The following is a 19,365-nucleotide window of genomic DNA, read 5'->3' on the forward strand; positions in this document are numbered from 1 at the left end:
TATGAGGGGTATAGGCAGAGTAAGTGTGAATAGGCTCTTTCCACTTAGATTAGGAGAGATAAATACGAGAGGACATGGCTTTAGGTTGAAAGGGGAAAAGTTTAGGGGAAACATTAGGGAGAACTTCTTCACTCAGAGATGGTGGGAGTGTGGAACGAGCTGCCATCTGATCTGGTAAATGTGGGCTCACTCTTAAGTTTTAAGAATAAATTGGATAGGTACATGGATGGGAGAGGTCTGGAGGGTTATGGACTGGATGCAGGTCAATGGGACTAGCGGAATAATGTTTCAGCACAGACTAGAAAGGCCGAATGGCCTGTTTTCCGTGCTGTAGTGTTCTATGGTTCTAAGCAGAGTATACAGCAGTCGCTGGTTTCCCTCTGATACAGCCATCCTGCTCTGAGGTCTCTTAATTTTACTTTCTGAAGGCTGTACATTTGCCAGCAGGATAGTTGGAAGTGGAAGTTGAAGGCCACTGTGTTTCAATCTTACCTGTAGGCTGGCAAGTGTCCCTGCTTCCATTTTCTTAAAGGGGATCGGCACTTGTGACCGGAGTCTGTCTTCCAAGGCTCACTGATTTTGAGTATTGATGGTTTTATTTTAACATCTTAAGACGATGCTGCTCTATTTGCTCTATACTTCTGACTGTGTGGCTAACCAGAGCTCCAATGCCATTTTTATTTTGCTGATGACACCACTGTCATTGGCCAAATTAAAGGTGGTGACAAATCAGTATATTGGAGAGAGATTCAAAATCTGGCTGAGTGGTGTCATAACAACAATTTTTCACTCAATTTCAACAAGATCAAGGAGCTGATTATTGACCAGGAGGAGAAAACCAAAGGTTCATGACCTAGTCCTCATCGAGGCTTCAAAGATGGAGAGGGATAACTTTAAATTCGTCAGTGTTATCATTTTAGATGACCTGTTCTGGGCTTAGCACGTAAGTGCAATTACAAAGAAAGAACAGCAGCATCGCTACTTCTTTATAAGTTTGCGAAGGTTTAGCATTACATCTAATACTTTGACAAGCTTCTAAAGATCTGGGTTGGAGGGCACATTGAGTGTTTGCAATACAGCCTGGTATGGGAACACCAATGGCCTTGAATGGTAAATCCTGCAAAAAGTAGTGAATAGAGCCCAGTCCATCATGGGTAAAGTCCTCCCCACCATTGAGTACATCTACACAGAGCCCTGTTCATGAAAGCAGCATCTATCATGAGGGACCCTACCACCCAGGTCATACACTCTTCTCGCTGCTGCCCTCAGGAAGAAGGTAGAGGAGCCTCAAGACTCACCACCAGGTTCAGGAACAATTATTACCCCTCAACCAGCAGACCTGTGAATCAGTGGGGATAACCTCATTCAACTTCACTTTCCCTATCACTGATCTGTTCCCACAACCTATGAACTCACTTTTGAGAATTCTTTATCACATGTTCTTAATATATATCGCTAATTTATTAATTTTTTTCTCTTTTGTATTTGCAGTTTGTTGTCATGCACATTGGTTGTTTGTCCTGTTGGATGTGCTTTTTCACTGATTTACTGTTTCATGGATTTACTGAGTATGTCTGCAAGAAATTGAATCTCATGATTGTGTATAGTGACATATGTATTTGATAATAAATTTACTTTGAACTTTGAAGTACGCATGGCTGTGACTCCGGTTTTCAGATGTAGTAGTCCTAAATAGGGATATTTGATGATTTTCCATTGGAGTTGCACGCAAAAAGTCGCCACTTAATGGTGCCATCTTACCATGTCTATTAACTTATTAATTAAAGGCTCTGTGTAATTTTTGTTTCCTCTCTACTTTACAGTGACTGACATTTGCCAAACAAGGTGCAACTGACATAATTTAGATGTTGCTCTTCCCGACCCTCTGCTCGCATTAGTTAATATGACACAGTAGAGGTTTAAATCTTGCATCTACTTGCCTGAAATGGTCACCTTTTTGTTGCATACATCAGTCTGATCACATGTTACCTTGGAGACAAAGGCCTGCAGATGCTGGAACCTGGGACAAAAGCAAACTAATGGAAGAACTCAGCGGATTAGTAACATCTATGGATTGAAATGGGCAAGCAATGTTTCAGTCAAGATCCTTTCTTTGGGGGTCTTAACTCAAACAGCTGACTGTCTATTTCTCTCCATAGATGTTGCCCGCCCCACTGAATTCCTCCAACAACACGTTACTTTAGGTTTGTATTAATGTGTCTATATTGAGCTCTCAAAATTGATGCCTACATTGATGGTAAGATAACACCATAAAACAAAGGAGCATAATTAGGCCATTCCGCTCATCGGCTTTCTCTGCCATTTAATCATGGATGATTTATTTTGTCCTCTCAACCCTATTTTCTAGCTTTGTCTCATAACATTTGATGCCCTTACTGCTCACAGTGCTCCAAATGTGGTCTGATCAATGCCTTTATAAAGCCTCAGCATTCCACCCTTGTTTTTATATTCTCAAAATAAATGCTGACATTACATTTGCATTCCTTGCTATCAACTGAACCTGCAAATTAACCTTTAGGGAATCATGCACTAGGACTCCCAATTCACTTTGACCTCCAATTTCTGAATTCTCTTCTCATTTAGAAAATAGTCTATTACATTTATTTCTTCTGTTAACATGCATGGCCATATACAGAAATGTACATCCCTATATTGTATTTAATCTATCACTTTGCCTATTCTCCTACTATGTTTAAGTCCTTCTACAGACTCCCTGTCCCCTCAACACTACCTGCCTCTCCATTTAGTTTTGTATCATCTGACCGATTCCTGCAGAACGCCACTGGCAGCCTCCTCTGTCCCTACTCTTGCCCTCTGCCAGTCAGCCATGCTCATCTTTCCTATAATGCCATGGGCTCTTGTTTTGTCAAAGGTCTTCTGAAAATCCAAATAAACAACATCCACTGACTCCTTTGTCTATCCTGCCTGTTATTTCCTCAAAGAATTCCAACAGATTTGTCAGGCAAGATTTCCCCTTAAGGAAACCATATTGACTCCTGTCTTTTGTCACATTTCATTTCCTCCCATTCACTATTTAACTGCTAAATAATAATGATATTCATGACTGGATGCAGAAGTACTGCCGAGCTTTGACTTGCTATGTTCAACAGGATTTAATTTGCAAGATAGGGAAGGGGCTTGCAAATAAAATGTAGTATTGAATGAATCTTCACAGTGGCTCCCTTATAGCCAGAGAGAAACATGAGCCAACTCTGCCTTATCTACCTGAAACACCAAACAAGCTGACTGTGTTCTTAACTCTTCTATCAGCTGTCAGCTGATACAGTTAAGCATCTTGGAAATAAGAGGCAGGGCTTCCCACCCCATGCTTGCTTAACTTTAAATTTTGACTCTTTTTAGTGATTTACAAGGAGTACGAACAAATGCCAAGAAGGATGGTAGTGACTGGATTCTCAATGGCAGCAAAGTAAGGAATAATCCACAATAAAATTCCTTTAGGTCATGTGCCTCCTCCTTGATAATGATCAAGTGCTACAGTATGCACATTTGGCTCTTCAGATGCTGATGGAAAGTAATGCCACATAAAGACCAGTGTTTATTTGACACTTCAGTTTGCTGTTATTTCTGGCTCAGTCAGACAACTTAAGTTATTAACTTTAGAATCATTTGTCTACATTAAACTCCAACTTCCAAACTAGTCCAATTCATTTGTCTGCTTAAAAAATAGCTCTTACAGCTTTACTACGAACACAAGAGATTCTGAAGATGCTGGAAATTCATAGTAACAGACACAAAATACTAGAGGAACTCAGCAGGTCAGGCAGCATCTGTGAAGAGGAATAAAGAGTTGACGTTTTGGGCCAAGATCCTTCATCAAGACTTCCCATTTCCCATCACAGATCCCATTTTACTAGGATGCATGTTTTCACATACTCTCAAGAGTTTATGGATGTCTCAACACTACCATTTTTTTTCTTTGCAATAATTTCATTGACTGGGACTGGGCACAGAAAGCAGTGTCACATGTTGAGTTAGACTGATTATTTGTTGATTAACCATGTTCTATAAAAAGGATAGGGCAAGTGTTCTGCTGACCTTCAGTCCACAGATCTGTTGTGTAATGTTCCCAGGCTCTGGATTCAACTGCAGTCCGCTGCTCCCAGGTCTGGTGTGTAGCTGAGCCTCTGCCTATATCAAGACATTATTTGTTGCCTCAACCCTTTAACTAGAGTGTCTTCAGCCTTAGCTTGCACTTTGAAAAATAGTCGCCTTTGTTCCGCTGTCTCAGGCAGAACAAGGTCAAGTGAGCAGTACTGAAATAATTGCAAAGCTTTCCATTTTAATGATATTGCTTGAGAGATAAATGTTGGCTTAGACACTAGGATAACATTGAGGTTCCTTGTCAGAATAATAGACCTACCCAAATAATATACCAAAGAAAAAGAAAAGATAACATGCACCATTAACATGCAAAAGACAACATTACAGAGAGTACAGTGGAGCACTTCGTCAGTTCCAAAATAGATTGTCTTTCAGTGGTATGTGCAAAACCACAAAATGGAGGACCTCAGCAGATCAGGCAGCATCTACAGAAAGGAATAAAGAGTCGACGTTTTGAGCTGAGACCCTTCATCTGGTCTGTAATATCTTTGTTCTTTTCTATAGATGCTGCCTGACCTGCTGAGTTCCTCCAGCATTCAGCATTTGCAGAATCTCTCGTTAATGGCTTGTCTCTGTTTCTTTTGTACAGTATCCAATGATAGCCGAAATGGAATTTTCAAATTAAGATAAATAAAATTTAGGTTCATATGAGCTAAAAGGAATAATTCTGATTTATTTTCACATTTATCTTGGTTAAAAGGCAAAAATTTTGGCAAGTAGTTTGAAGGTTTGGTTGAAGGGGTGGTGAATTATGGAAAGGACGAAGTGGGGAGGAAGGGTAGATTTGTTTTTTGGTGGGTTGCAGGTGGCATTACACTGTCTCTTTCAGATTCCTTTCTGCTGTTATGCCAAGGGTGGACTGTACCCAGGCCACATCAATTTTAACTGATCACTGCCTGAACAACGCCAAAGGTGAAGGAATAAGAGTAGGAAACACAATAGACAGCAGTGGCTGCCTGGCGACTGGGAAGGTCAGGGCAGTGGGGGGGGGGGGGAATAAAACAATAATTTTAGCAGTTGCACAGTAGTGTAGCGGTTGTACAAGACATTGGTGAGGTCGCGTTTGGATTATTGTGTTTAGTTTTGGTTATCTTGCTATAGGAAAAATTACATTAAGCTGGGAAAAGTGCAGAGGAGATTTATGAGGAGCAACATACACAAAATGCTGGAGGAACTCAGTAGGCCAGTAGCATCTATGGAAAAGAGTAAACAGTCAGAGTTTTGGGCTGAGACTATCTGCTGAGGTGAGGCCACACTTGGGTTGGAGGAAGAACACCTGGTATTCCGTCTGGGTAGCCTCCAATCTGATTGCTTGAATGTACATTGATTTCTCGAACTTCCAGTAATCGCCATCCCTCCACCATTTCCCACTCACACTTCCCTCTCTCTCCCTGTCTCTTTACCTGCCCATCACCTCCCTCTGGTGCTTCTCCACCTTCCCTTTCTCTCATGGTCTTCTGTCCTCTCCTGTCCCAGATTCTTCCTTCTCCATCCCTTTATCTCTGATCAATCAACTTCCCAGCCTTTTACTTCACACCTCATCCCTCCCAGTTTCACCTATCACCTACCTCCTTGTACTACTTCCTCCCCTCTCCCCAAATTTTTACTCTGACTTGTCTCTTTTTTCAGTCCCAATGAAGGGTCTGAGTTCGAAAAGTTGACTGTTTACTCTTTTCTGTAGATGCTGCCTGGCCTGCTGAGTTCCTCCAGCATTTTGTGTGTTGCTGTGGTTTTCCAGCCTCTGCAGATTTTCTCGTGTTTGAGATTTATGAGGACATTACCAGAACTGATGGACTGACTATAGAGGGAGGCTGTGCAGATTGGGACTTTTTTCATTGGAGATCAGGAAAACGAGGAGTGATCTTATAGGAGTGTATAAAACTATGAGGGAAGTAGGTGATGTGAATGCACTCGGTATTTTCCCCCATGGTTGTGGAATCAAGAACTAGAAGGCATAAGTTTAAGGTGAGGGGGAGAGATTTAATAGGAACCTGAGGAGTAAATTTTTCACACAGAGGGTGGTCACCATATGGAATGAACGGTCAGACAAAGTGGTAGAAGTAGCACACTAACAACATGTAAAAGGTACTTGGACAGGTACGTGGATAGGAATGGTTTAGTGGGATATGAGCCAAATGCAAATAGAACTTAACTGGAAATCTTAATCTGGATGGACCAGTTGGACTGAAGGGTCTGTTTCTCTGTTATATGACTGATTATTGGTACAAAAATAAGTGATGTTTTCACTGGCAAATATCATTAAGCAAAGGACATTATGCTTTCATAAATGGCCAAATAAACAGAGGAGACTGCAAATGTATTTTGTACACAGTATATTGAATTCAGGCACACTGTCTGAAGGACTGGTGGAAGCAAATTCAATCTTAATTATTGAAAAAGAATGAGACGTGGAAAGGAGAGATTTATAAGGGGAGTGGGACTAATTAGAGGTGGTTTCTCAAAAGTACAGACACAATGAAGAATAAATATGGTTCTAAAGGTATCTCCCTTTACCAGTAATTTCTCTTTTGTAGGTTTTTATAACAAATGGCTGGATGTGTGATGTGGTCATTGTTGTAGCTGTAACAGATCCTCAATCTCACTCTAAAGCCCATGGGATAAGCTTATTTCTTGTGGATAATGGCATGAAGGGATTCATCAAAGGAAAGAAGCTGGAGAAGATTGGCTTGAAAGCACAGGTTAGTTTGTCTTTATCTGCACTTCTGAACTAATTTTTAAATAATTGTTTTCCGTAACTTTGTTAGACTTCAAGTTTGAATTATGTATCAGAGAGGTTACACGGTACCTAAAAGACATGATCAACACAGTAGAAGACCATTCTGGAATGAAGGAATTTCATGTAGTCCTATTCAGTCTCACCCAGTATTGTATCAAATTAAATCTTAACGGCACATCTGGCTTGGCTCCTGTAGCTAGTTAATTTAATGGTTTTTTAAAAATTATAATAATGTCTGAGTGAGTCAATTTAGAACATAGAGCATAAAAGAGTACAGCACAGGATCAAGGCCCTTTGGCCCAAATTGTTTTCGCTGAACATGATGCCAAATTAAATGGAAACACTTCAGCCTGCATGAAATTCATATCCCTCCATTCCCTGCATATTCATGCATCTCTTAACAACCTCCACTAATGTATCTGCCAGTAGTACTACCCCGGCAGCTAGCTTCAGACATTTACCATTCTTTATGTAGAAATTGGATTTGTCCTGCACATCTCCTTTGATCCTTCTTCTCACTTTAAATATATGTCCTCTTATAACTTGTCATTTCTAAGCTGGGGAAAAGATTCTGACTATCTATCCTATCTGTGCCTCTCATAATTTTGTGAACTTCTATCAGGTTTCCCCTCATCCTTCAGTGCTCCAGAGAAGATAACTTAAGCTTGACCAACCTCTCCTTTTAGTCCATACCTCAAATTAAGGCAACATCTTGGCATTTTTTCCAAAGCTTCTACATAAAGCGACCAGAAATATACTCAATACTTCAAGTGTAGCTGAACTAAAGTTTTAAACAGCTGCAAACAAAGAGTACCTTACTCTATACTCAATTTCTTCCATCTAATCTTAATTTATGTTGATGCTGTCATGGCATAGAGGATTACAGCACAAAAGCAAGCCCTTTGGCCTAACTGATCCACATCGACCAAAACTTCCTTCTGAGATAGTCCCATTTGTCTGTGTATGGCTCATATACCTCTGAACCTTTCCTGTCCAGGTACATCCAAGTGCCTTTTAAATGTTAACGTACCTGCCTCAACCATTTCTCTGGTAGTTCATTCCATGTACTGACCACTCTACATTAATTTTATCCAGTGTGGTAGCTAGAACAGTGCTCAATATTCCTAGTGTGGCCTAACCAATGTTCTCTACAACTGTAATGTAATGTCCCAAGTCATATACTCGTGCCCCAAATGAGGAAGGCAAGCATGGCGTACACCTTTCTCAGACTCTGTCTACTAGTGTTCTTATTCAACAACGCTTTCCAGGGACCTGTGAGTTATGGTTCAAGTTCGAGTCTATTGTCATCTGACTGTACATACAACCAAACTAAACAATGTTCCTCCGAACCATGGTGCACCCTCTAAAATATATCACACACAGCACATCAACTTAAAATATTACCATAAATAAGTAAATAAAATAATTCAAAATACATATAGTGCACAACACAAGTAAACAGTGCAGTAAATATTCCTGCCCTTGTTTAATTTCCGAAATTCATCACCTCTCAATTGTTTGAGTTAAATTCTGTTTTCTCTTTCCTTGCCAATTTTTCCACCGTTTGTTAATTGGTTTAGTTCATTATTATTTACATTGGAGTGCAAGGAAATTCCTTGCTTAGTGAAGCTCAGAGTTGATCAAAATCTTGTTATAAGTTTCGAAAGCTGTCTGCACACTTGGCACCTATATTCTCATCAAAATTATTAATAAATATCAGAAACCACAGGGGAGCTAGCACCAATCTCTGCGTCATACAGGTTTTAGGCCTCTACTCTGGAAAAACAACCCTTCACTAACCAACAGCCTCCTACCGTCAAACCTGTTTTGTATTCAATCTGCTTACTCACCCTGGATCTGAGTATTCAAATCCATTATCAAAAACTTTGCTTGAGTCCATGTAGACTGTACAAAGATGTTCCTTTAGAACAGAGATGAAAAGGAATTTCTTTAGCCACGGGGTGGTGAGGCTGTGGAATTCATTACCACAGCTGGCTGTGGAGGCCAAATTATTGGGTATATATAAAGCAGAGATTGATAGATTCTTGGACTCTCCAGGAGGCACTCATGGCGTGAGGTTCACTCTGGCTTTGCTCCATTCCCTTTACTTTTTTTTTAGATTATGAGAACACTCAGTCCTCTTTTATTGTCATTTAGAAATGCATACATGCATTAAGAAATGATACAATGTTTCTCTGGAGTGATATCACAGAAAACAAGACAGACCGAAGACTAACACTGACAAAACCACATAATTATAACATATAGTTACAGCAGTGCAAAGCAATACCATAATTTGCTAGAGAACAGACCATAGGCACAGTAGAAAAAAAAGTTCTCAAAGTCCCGAGTCGATCGACTCCCAATTCCCCGATAGCAGGTGGCAAAAGGGAGAAACTTCCTGCCATAAACCTCCAGGCACCATCAACTTGCCGATACCTTGGAAGCAGCCGACCCTGAGTCCATCCGTCCGAAAACTCCGAGCTTCCGAGCAGCCTCTCCGATACAGCCTCCCGAGTGCCATCCTCTTCCGAGCGCCTTCGACCTCTCCCCGGCCGCTGAAACACGCAAAGCCGAGGATTTTGGGGCCTTCAGCTCCGGAGATTCCGGTTACCACACAGAAGCAGCGGTAGCAAAGCAGTCATTTCAGAAGTTTTCCAGATGTTTCGCTGTGCTCTCACATCTGTCTCCATCAAATCAGGATTGTGCACAGTCCCCTGCTTGACAAATGACAGATATTCATCACCGAAGTGGCCGCGCGCGCTGTTGTCACGCCGCCATTTTCTTCCCCCCTCCCAGTTACCTGTAACCACCCTTATTTACTTTACGTTTAAATTCTTATCAAGAGGGATTAATAGCAACTATTTATGATATACTTTACTTTTACTTTATACTTTATTGTCACCAAACAATTGATACTAGAGCGTACAATCATCACAGCAATATTTGATTCTGCTCTTTGTGCTTCCTGGAGTACAAATCGATAGTAAGTATTAAAAATTTAAATTATAAATCATAAATAGAAAATAGAAAAGGGAAAGTAAGGTAGTGCAAAAAAACCGAGAGGCAGGTCCGGATATTTGGAGGGTATGGCCCAGATCCGGGTCAGGATCCGATCAGAAGTCTTATCACAGTTGGAAAGAAGCTGTTCCCAAATCTTTATATTTATGAAAATAATAATGAAAATACAGCCAGGTATATCTGATAAAATCAAAAATGAATGGGAAAGGGGACTTCAACTTCACTTACCTTTAGAGAAATGGGAAAAAAAAATTCAATTAGTTAGCTCTTCCTCTATATGTGCTAAACATACGCTGATACAATTTAAGGTAGTGCATAGGGCCCACATGTCTAAAGATAAACTAGCTCATTTTTACTCCCATATAAATACTATTTGTGATAGATGTCACTCTGAGGTGGCTTCTTTGACTCATATGTTCTGGTCCTGCTCTGTCTTGGAAAAATTTTGGAAAGATATCTTTGATATAATTTCAACAGTTCTGCGTTTTGATTTACAACTCCATCCTATTACGGCAATTTTTGGTTTGCCAATGATGGAACATAGCTCTTTATCCTCTTCAGCCTGTTGGGTGATCGCATCTGTTACTTTAATGGCCAGAAGATCCATTTTATTGAATTGGAAAGAGACCAATTTCCCTACTACATTTCAATGGTTTTCCCAAACTACATCATGTTTAAATTTAGAAAAAATCAGAAGTGTCATTTTTGATCATTCGGTTAAATTTGAAGAGACTTGGAAGCCATTTATTCAACATTTTCTTATGATGTAGTTTGACCTTTTCCGAATCCTTTTTATTAACTTAGAATATATGAATAGAGGAGTGGAGTTGATGACATTAATGAATGTATTTGATCTAATATATTGGTTCAGTCCTGTTTTGTTCTGTTTGTTTTTTTGGGGGTTTAGTAATTTAGCTCTTTTTTTTTTAGCTTTTTTTTTTGTTTTTTAGGGTTTTTCTTTGTGATAACCTTTTTTTTATTTCTTTTCTCTTCATGATTAATTATATTAAGAGTTTGGAAGTCTATTGCACTTGTACTATTTGTAGTTTCTCTTGTATATGTTTACTACCAATAATGTAATTCCAATCTCTTTATATCACTATTGTTATTATGTTTATGAACTTGAAAACTAATAAAAAGATTAAAAAAAGAAAGAAAGATAGATTCTTGATTAGTCAAGGCGCTAAAGGTTACAGGAAGAAGGCAGGAGAATAGGATTAAATGGTAATCTATGTTTGAGGCCAAAGGAAATGGGGGAGATCTTAAACGGATTTTTTGCGTCTGTATTTACTCGGGGGATGGATTCAGAGTCTTTGTAATTGAGGCAAAGCGCAGTAAGGTCATGGACCCAAAACAGATGACAGAGGAGGAGGTGTTTGCTGTGTTGAGGCAAATTAGGGTGGATAAATCCCCAAGACCTGACAAGGTGTTGCCTCAGTCAAGCCTTGTGGGAGTCAAGTGTAGAAATTGCAGGGGCTCTAGCAGAAATATTTAAAACATTCTCAGTGACAGGAGAGAGCTAAGGTTGTTCTGCTCTAAAAATAAACAGGAAATTATAGGCTGGTGAGCATGACATCAGTAGTGGAGACGTTATTGGAAGATATTCTAGGGACCCAATATATGAGTATTTGGATTAACATGGACCGATTAGGGATAGTCAGCATGGCTTTGTGTGTAGCATGTCATGTCTAACCTGTCTTATAGAGTTTTTTGAGTAAGTTACTGGTAAAGTTGATGAAGGCAATGCAGTGGATGTTGTCTACGTGGACTTTAGGGATTTGACAAAGTCCCATGTGGGAGGCTGGCCAAGAAGGCTCAGTTGCTTGGCTTTCAAGAAGAGGTATAAACTGGATTAGACATTGGTTTTTTGGGAAAAGCCAGAGAATGGTAGTAGATGGTTGCCTCTCTGACTGTAGGCCTGCGACTTGTTGAGCACTGTGGGGATCAGTATTTGGTCCATTGTTGTTTGTTATCTATATCAATGGTCTGGATCATAATGTGGTTAACTAGATCAGCAAATTTGTAGAAGATGCCAAGATTGGGGGTGTAGTGGACAGCGAGGAAGACTTTCAGAGCTTGTAACAGGATCTGGACCAGCTGGAAATAATAGGCTGAAAAATGGCAGATGGAATTTAATGCAGACAAGTGTGAGGTGATATACTTCGGTAGGACCAACCAGGGTTTAGTTTAGCACACTGAATGGTTTGGCACTGATGAGTGCATAAGAAGAAAGGGATATGGATATACAGGTCCATAATTCAAGTGCCAGTATAGGTAAATAGGGTAGTAAAGAAAGCTTTTGGCACATTATCCTTTGTAAATTGAAGTATTGAGTACAGGGAATGGGATGTTATGTTGAATATGTATAAGACATTGGTGAGGCCTAATTTGGAGTATTGTCTGCAGTCTTGGTCACTGATCTACAGCAAAGATATAAATAAGGTTGAAAGAGTATGGAGGAAATTTACAAGGATGTTGCCGGGTCTGGAAGACCTGAGTTATAAGGAAAGATTGAATAAGTTAGGACTTTGTTGCTTGGAGCATTGAAGATTGAGGGAAGATTTAATAGGATTATACAAAATTATGAGGAGTATAGATAGGGTAAATGCAAACAGGCTTTTTTCACCAAGATTGAGTGGGACTACAACTAGAGGTCATGGGTTAAGGCTGAGAGATGAAAAGTTTAAGGAGAACATGAGGGAAACTTCTTCACTCAGAGAGTTGTGAGAGTGTGGAACGAACTGCCAGCGTAAGTGGTGTACGCGAGCTTGATTTCAACGTTTAAGAGAAGTTTGGATAGTTACATGGATAGTAGGGGTATGGAGGAGTCTGGTCTAGGTCGATGGCAGTGGGCAGTTTAAATGGCTTGGCATAGACTAGATGGGCTGAAAGGCACATTTCTGTGTTGTCCTTCTCTATGACTTAGAGGGAGAATAAATCAGCCATGGCTGAATGGACTCATTCTTCTCCTATGTTAATGGTCTTAGACAACATCTACACCCTGACCTCACCAATCTTGATCATTTCTTCAAAAAACTCAATTTCATTTGTAAGTCACAATTTCCCACACACAAATGCATGCTGTCTATCCCTAATCATTCCTTGCCATTCCAAATAAAAATAAATCTATCCCCTCAAAATCTCTTCCAGTAACTTTCCCTGCACTGATGTAAGGCTCACTGGCCTGTCATTCTCTGACTTATCTCTGCAGCCCTTCTTAAATACAGGAATATCGTTAGCTATCCTGTTGTCTTCTAGTACCTCACCTGTGGCTCACAAAGGTACAAAAATCTCTGCGAAGGCCCTACAGTCTCCTCTCTCTTCCCATATCATCCCAGGACACACTTTGTTAGGCTCCAGGGATTTATCCGTATCTATGCTGATTGTTGTACCCTTCCCTTCTACCATCCCCACCCCTATACAATATAACCGATCCAAACACACTTTTAACTTCCTTATTTATGTTGCAAGTTCTGTTTTGTGGCCTATAAATAATCCCTCTGAACGATTTCTGTCCTGTGCTGTTCACAATCTCTGCCCAAAACGATTCTATTTCTACATCATGAACTGCTGAGACAAGTTAATTTCTCAGCACTCTGCTGATCTCGTCCCTGATTAACTGTACTACATCTTCTTTCCATTTTTAACTGTTCTTACTGTCATCTCCCAGTTTTGGTCACCCGGCAACTATATTTCCATTGTATTTCTATATTTCCTAAGAAGCAGAGTCTCAAAAATAAATGGCCACCCATGCGGAGGAATTTCTTGTTAAGGATCATTAAATGTTTGGCTTAGGCTATTTCGTACAGCTATGGATGCAATTATTGAGTCTATTCAAGTGTCTAATCCACTTATCTAGATTCCAGCTAAATCAAGTCTCTAATGCTGGGGATCTGATTTATATCTCTTCCACACATTGCCTCCAGAAACTGTAAAATCTCCTTTATGCAGGCATCTAAAAGCGTGATATTGAAGTCCATTTGGTATACTGTTATCTCTAAGCATGGTGGTTTCTAATTTTAGATTTATTGATTTAAGATAATTTGCCTTTCTCTAGCTTTATAGAAAATATTTGATCGTGGTTATGTAATACACTGCTTGTTGAGTGTTTGTAGGACATTTTCTCCTTTTAAAAAAAACTTTTCTGTTGCAGTTTCAACAGTTATTTAGTCTGTTCCTTGTGTCATTTGAACGTAAGCACTGAGCTTTACTGATGTTCTTTGAGCTAATGGAAAAGATACAGAAGCTGTAAGTGTTGCTGCCTTGATTGACGTGAAAATGTCCTTGTTGTTTTTCAATGGGAAGGATACAGCTGAGCTCTTCTTCGAGGATGTCCGCTTGCCAGCTGATGCTCTACTAGGAGAGGTTAATAAAGGATTCTACTATTTAATGACTGAGCTTCCACAGGTAACAGCTGCACATTTATGTATTGCTGTGTTTGTGATTTGACAGTTTATATCCTTTTTATATTCCAAGATCCCTTCTGACTTATTATCACTTTTGTGTGCTAGAAAAGAAAATCCAATCATAGAAAAGCTCACAGCAGAACCCATTTCTAGCCCCAGATATTGACACAAAATGCTTCAGACCTATCTGCAGACAGAGATCCACTAGTTCTGTGTGAAACATTACATTGTGAGCACAAATTACTGGAACTACTCAGCAGGTCAGGCAATGATAGGTCATTGACCTGAAATCTCTTTCTCCCTGCTGAATGCACATAGCATTTTCTTTACAGTTTTCAGAATCCACAGTATTTTGCAATTGAACCTGACTCCTTCAGTGAACATAGAACAGTGCAGCACAGGAACAAACCCTTTGGCCCACAGTGTTGTGCCAAACTAATTAAGATAATGATATCTCATTACACTAATCCCTCCTGGTGACACAATGACCCAATCATTCCATTACCTGCACATTCATCTGCCCATCTAAGAGCTTCTTAAATGCCTCTATCGTATCTGCCTCCACCAATAGCCCAGGCACTGTATTCTAGGCGTATCTTGCCCACACTCTTCTTTTGAATTTTCCCCCTTCTACCTCAAATGCATGCCCTTGAAAATTAAATATTTTGAACTTAGGACAAAGATACCAACTGTCTATCTATGCCACTCATAAATGTTATAAACTTCAGTCAGGCCTGTGCTCAGTCTCTGCATCTCCAGAGAAAACAACCCAAGTTTATCAAGCTTATGCCCTCCAATCCCAGCAGTACCATGATAAATCTCTTCTGCAACCTTTCCAAAGCCTCAACGTCCTATAATGGGGCAACTGAAACTGAATGTAGCCTAGGTAGAGTTCCCTAAAGTTGCAACATTAATTCTCGACCCTTGAATTCAAAACCTCGACTAATAAAGTCAAGCTTACCATACACCTTTCCCACCATATTGTGCAGCGCCTTTAAGGGAGCTATGGACTTGGACCTCAATATCCCTCTGTACATCAGTGTTGTTAAGGGTCCTGCCATTAACTGTGTACCTTCCCTTTTCATTTGATTTCTAAAGTGCAGCATCTTATACTTGCTTGAGCTAAACTCCATCTGCCATTTTACTGGCCATTATCTCCAACTGATCTGTATACCACAGTTTCCTCAGCAAGGACTTGGACCCATTGTAATTTGCCTATCGCCACAAAAGGTCAACGGTGGATGCAATCTTAATGGCTCTCCACATGGCTTTAGATCACCAAGACAACACAAACACCTACATCAGGATACTGTTCATCAACTATAGCTCAGCATTTAATACTATCATTCCCACAATCCTGATTGAGAAGTTGCAGAACCTGGGCCTCTGTACCCCCCTCTGCAATTGGATCTTTGACTTCCTAACCAGGAGACCACAGTCTGTGCGGATTTGTGATAACATATCCTCTTCGCTGGCAATCAACACTGGTGCACCTCAGGGGTGTGTGCTTAGCCCACTGCTCTACTCTCTGTATACACATGACTGTGTGGCTAAGCATAGCTCAAATACCATCTACAGATTTGCTGACGATACAACCATTGTTGGTAGAATCTCAGGTGGTGACGAGAAGGAGTGAGATACGCCAACTAGTGGAATGGTGCCGCAGCAACAACCTGGCACTCCACGTCAGTAAGACGAAGGAGCTAAGTGTGGACTTCAGGAAGGGTAAGACGAAGAAACACATACCAATCCTTATAGAGGAAACAGAAGTGGAGAGAGTGAGCAGCTTCAAGTTCCTGGGTGTCAAGATCTCTGTGGATCTAACCTGGTCCCAACATATTGATGTAGCCATAAAGAAGGCAAGACAGCAGCTAAACTTTATTAGGAGTTTGAAGAGATTTGACATGTCAACAAATACACTCAAAACCTTCTATAGATGTACTGTGGAGAGCATTCTGACAGGCTGCATCACTGTCTGGTATGGAGGGGCTACTGCACAGGACCGAAAGAAGCTGCAGAGGGTTGTAAATCTAGTCAGCTCCATCTTGGGCACTAGCCTACAAAGTACCCAGGACACCTTTAGGGAGTGGTGTCTCAGAAAGGCAGCATCCATTATTAAGGACCTCCAGCACCCAGGGCATGCCCTTTTCTCACTGTTACCATCAGGTAGGAGATACAGAACCTGAAGGCACACACTCAGCGATTCAGGAACAGCTTCTTCCCCTCTGCCATCCAATTCCTAAATGGATATTGAATCTTTAGACACTACCTCACTTTTTTTGAATATACAGTATTTTTGTTTTTGCACATTTCTAAAAAATCTATTCAATATACGTAATTGATTTACTTGTTAATTTATTATTATTATGTTTTATTTTATTTATTTTTTTTTCTCTCTCTGCTAGATTATGTATTGCATTGAACTGCTGTTGCTAAGTTAACAAATTTCACGTCACGTGCCGGTGAAAATAAACCTGATTCTGATTCCTTTGGCATTCTTACTGTATCCACTTGCAACCCAAGTTCAAAGTAAATTTATTATCAAAGTACATATTATCATATTCAACCCTGAGATTCATTTTCTTGCGGCATTACTCAATAAATCCAGTAACCTTAATAGAATCAATGAAAGACCGCACAAACCAGTGTGGGAAAGAGAACAAGCAACATACATCAAAGTTGCTGGTGAACGCAGCAGGCCAAGCAGCATCTATAGGAAGAGGCGCAGTCGACGTTTCAGGCCGAGACCCTTCGTCAGGACTAACTGAAGGAAGAGTGAGTAAGGGATTTGAAAGCTGGAGGGGGAGGGGGAGATGCAAAATGATAGGAGAAGACAGGAGGGGGAGGGATAGAGCCGAGAGCTGGACAGGTGATAGGCAAAAGGGGATACGAGAGGATCATGGGACAGGAGGCCCAGGGAGAAAGACGGGGGGGGGTGACCCAGAGGATGGGCAAGAGGTATATTCAGAGGGACAGAGGGAGAAAAAGGAGAGTGAGAGAAAGAATGTGTGCATAAAAATGAGTAACAGCTGGGGTACGAGGGGGAGTTGGGGCCTAGCGGAAGTTAGAGAAGTCAATGTTCATGCCATCAGGTTGGAGGCTACCCAGACGGAATATAAGGTGTTGTTCCTCCAACCTGAGTGTGGCTTCATCTTTACAGTAGAGGAGGCCGTGAATAGAGATGTCAGAATGGGAATGGGATGTGGAATTAAAATGTGTGGCCACTGGGAGATCCTGCTTTCTCTGGCGGACAGAGCGTAGATGTTCAGCAAAGCGGTCTCCCAGTCTGCGTCGGGTCTCACCAATATATAAAAGGCCACATCGGGAGCACCGGACGCAGTATATCACCCCAGTCGACTCACAGGTGAAGTGATGCCTCACCTGGAAGGACTGTTTGGGGCCCTGAATGGTGGTAAGGGAGGAAGTGTAAGGGCATGTGTAGCACTTGTTCCGCTTACACGGATAAGTGCCAGGAGGGAGATCAGTGGGGAGGGATGGGGGGGGCGAATGGACAAGGGAGTTGTGTAGGGAGCGATCCCTGCGGAATGCAGAGAGAGGGGGGGAGGGAAAGATGTGCTTAGTGGTTGGATCCCGTTGGAGGTGGCGGAAGTTACGGAGAATAATATGTTGGACCCGGAGGCTGGTGGGGTGGTAGGTGAGGACCAGGGGAACCCTATTCCTAGTGGGGTGGTGGGAGGATGGAGTGAGAGCAGATGTACGTGAAATGGAGGAGATGCGTTTAAGAGCAGAGTTGATAGTGGAGGAAGGGAAGCCCCTTTCTTTAAAAAATGAAGACATCTCCCTCAAGAGAGATGCCTTCATTTTTTAAAGAAAGGGGCTTCCCTTCCTCCACTATCAACTCTGCTCTTAAACGCATCTCCTCCATTTCACGTACATCTGCTCTCACTCCATCCTCCCACCACCCCACTAGGAATAGGGTTCCCCTGGTCCTCACCTACCACCCCACCAGCCTCCGGGTCCAACATATTATTCTCCGTAACTTCCGCCACCTCCAACGGGATCCAACCACTAAGCACATCTTTCCCTCCCCCCCTCTCTCTGCATTCCGCAGGGATCGCTCCCTACACAACTCCCTTGTCCATTCGTCCCCCCCATCCCTCCCCACTGATCTCCCTCCTGGCACTTATCCGTGTAAGCGGAACAAGTGCTACACATGCCCTTACACTTCCTCCCTTACCACCATTCAGGGCCCCAAACAGTCCTTCCAGGTGAGGCATCACTTCACCTGTGAGTCGACTGGGGTGATATACAGCGTCCGGTGCTCCCGATGTGGCCTTTTATATATTGGTGAGACCCGACGCAGACTGGGAGACCGCTTTGCTGAACATCTACGCTCTGTCTGCCAGAGAAAGCAGGATCTCCCAGTGGCCACACATTTTAATTCCACATCCCATTCCCATTCTGACATGTCTATCCACGGCCTCCTCTACTGTAAAGATGAAGCCACACTCAGGTTGGAGGAACAACACCTTATATTCCGTCTGGGTAGCCTCCAACCTGATGGCATGAACATTGACTTCTCTAACTTCCGCTAGGCCCCACCTCCCCCTCGTACCCCAGCTGTTACTCATTTTTATGCACACATTCTTTCTCTCACTCTCCTTTTTCTCCCTCTGTCCCTCTGAATATACCTCTTGCCCATCCTCTGGGTCACCCCCCCCCCCGTCTTTCTCCCTGGGCCTCCTGTCCCATGATCCTCTCGTATCCCCTTTTGCCTATCACCTGTCCAGCTCTCGGCTCTATCCCTCCCCCTCCTGTCTTCTCCTATCATTTTGCATCTCCCCCTCTCCCTCCAGCTTTCAAATCCCTTACTCACTCTTCCTTCAGTTAGTCCTGACGAAGGGTCTCGGCCTGAAACGTCGACTGCACCTCTTCCTATAGATGCTGCTTGGCCTGCTGCGTTCACCAGCAACTTTGATGTATGTTGCTTGAATTTCCAGCATCTGCAGAATTCCTGTTGTTTGGGAAAGAGAACAAACTCTGCAAATACAAAAAGAAAGAAAAATAAATAATAATAAATAATAAATAAGCAATATG

The 19,365-nt window shown here is 41.6% G+C and overlaps 1 protein-coding gene across 2 annotated transcripts in view; it reads left to right on the forward strand.

The window, feature by feature from the left end:
- acadl (acyl-CoA dehydrogenase long chain) overlaps positions 1 to 19,365 on the forward strand; it is a 119,920-nt gene that overhangs the window by 59,829 nt on the left and 40,726 nt on the right. For both annotated transcript variants that reach the window (XM_063051504.1, XM_063051506.1), the window contains exons 5-7: positions 3,382 to 3,448; positions 6,678 to 6,842; positions 14,207 to 14,308. In XM_063051504.1, the coding sequence (XP_062907574.1) occupies positions 3,382 to 3,448; positions 6,678 to 6,842; positions 14,207 to 14,308 (334 nt within the window). The remainder of the gene's footprint in view (positions 1 to 3,381; positions 3,449 to 6,677; positions 6,843 to 14,206; positions 14,309 to 19,365) is intronic.

This window comes from Mobula hypostoma, chromosome 6 (assembly GCF_963921235.1).
Source record: "Mobula hypostoma chromosome 6, sMobHyp1.1, whole genome shotgun sequence".
NCBI classification, from domain to species: domain Eukaryota; kingdom Metazoa; phylum Chordata; class Chondrichthyes; order Myliobatiformes; family Myliobatidae; genus Mobula; species Mobula hypostoma.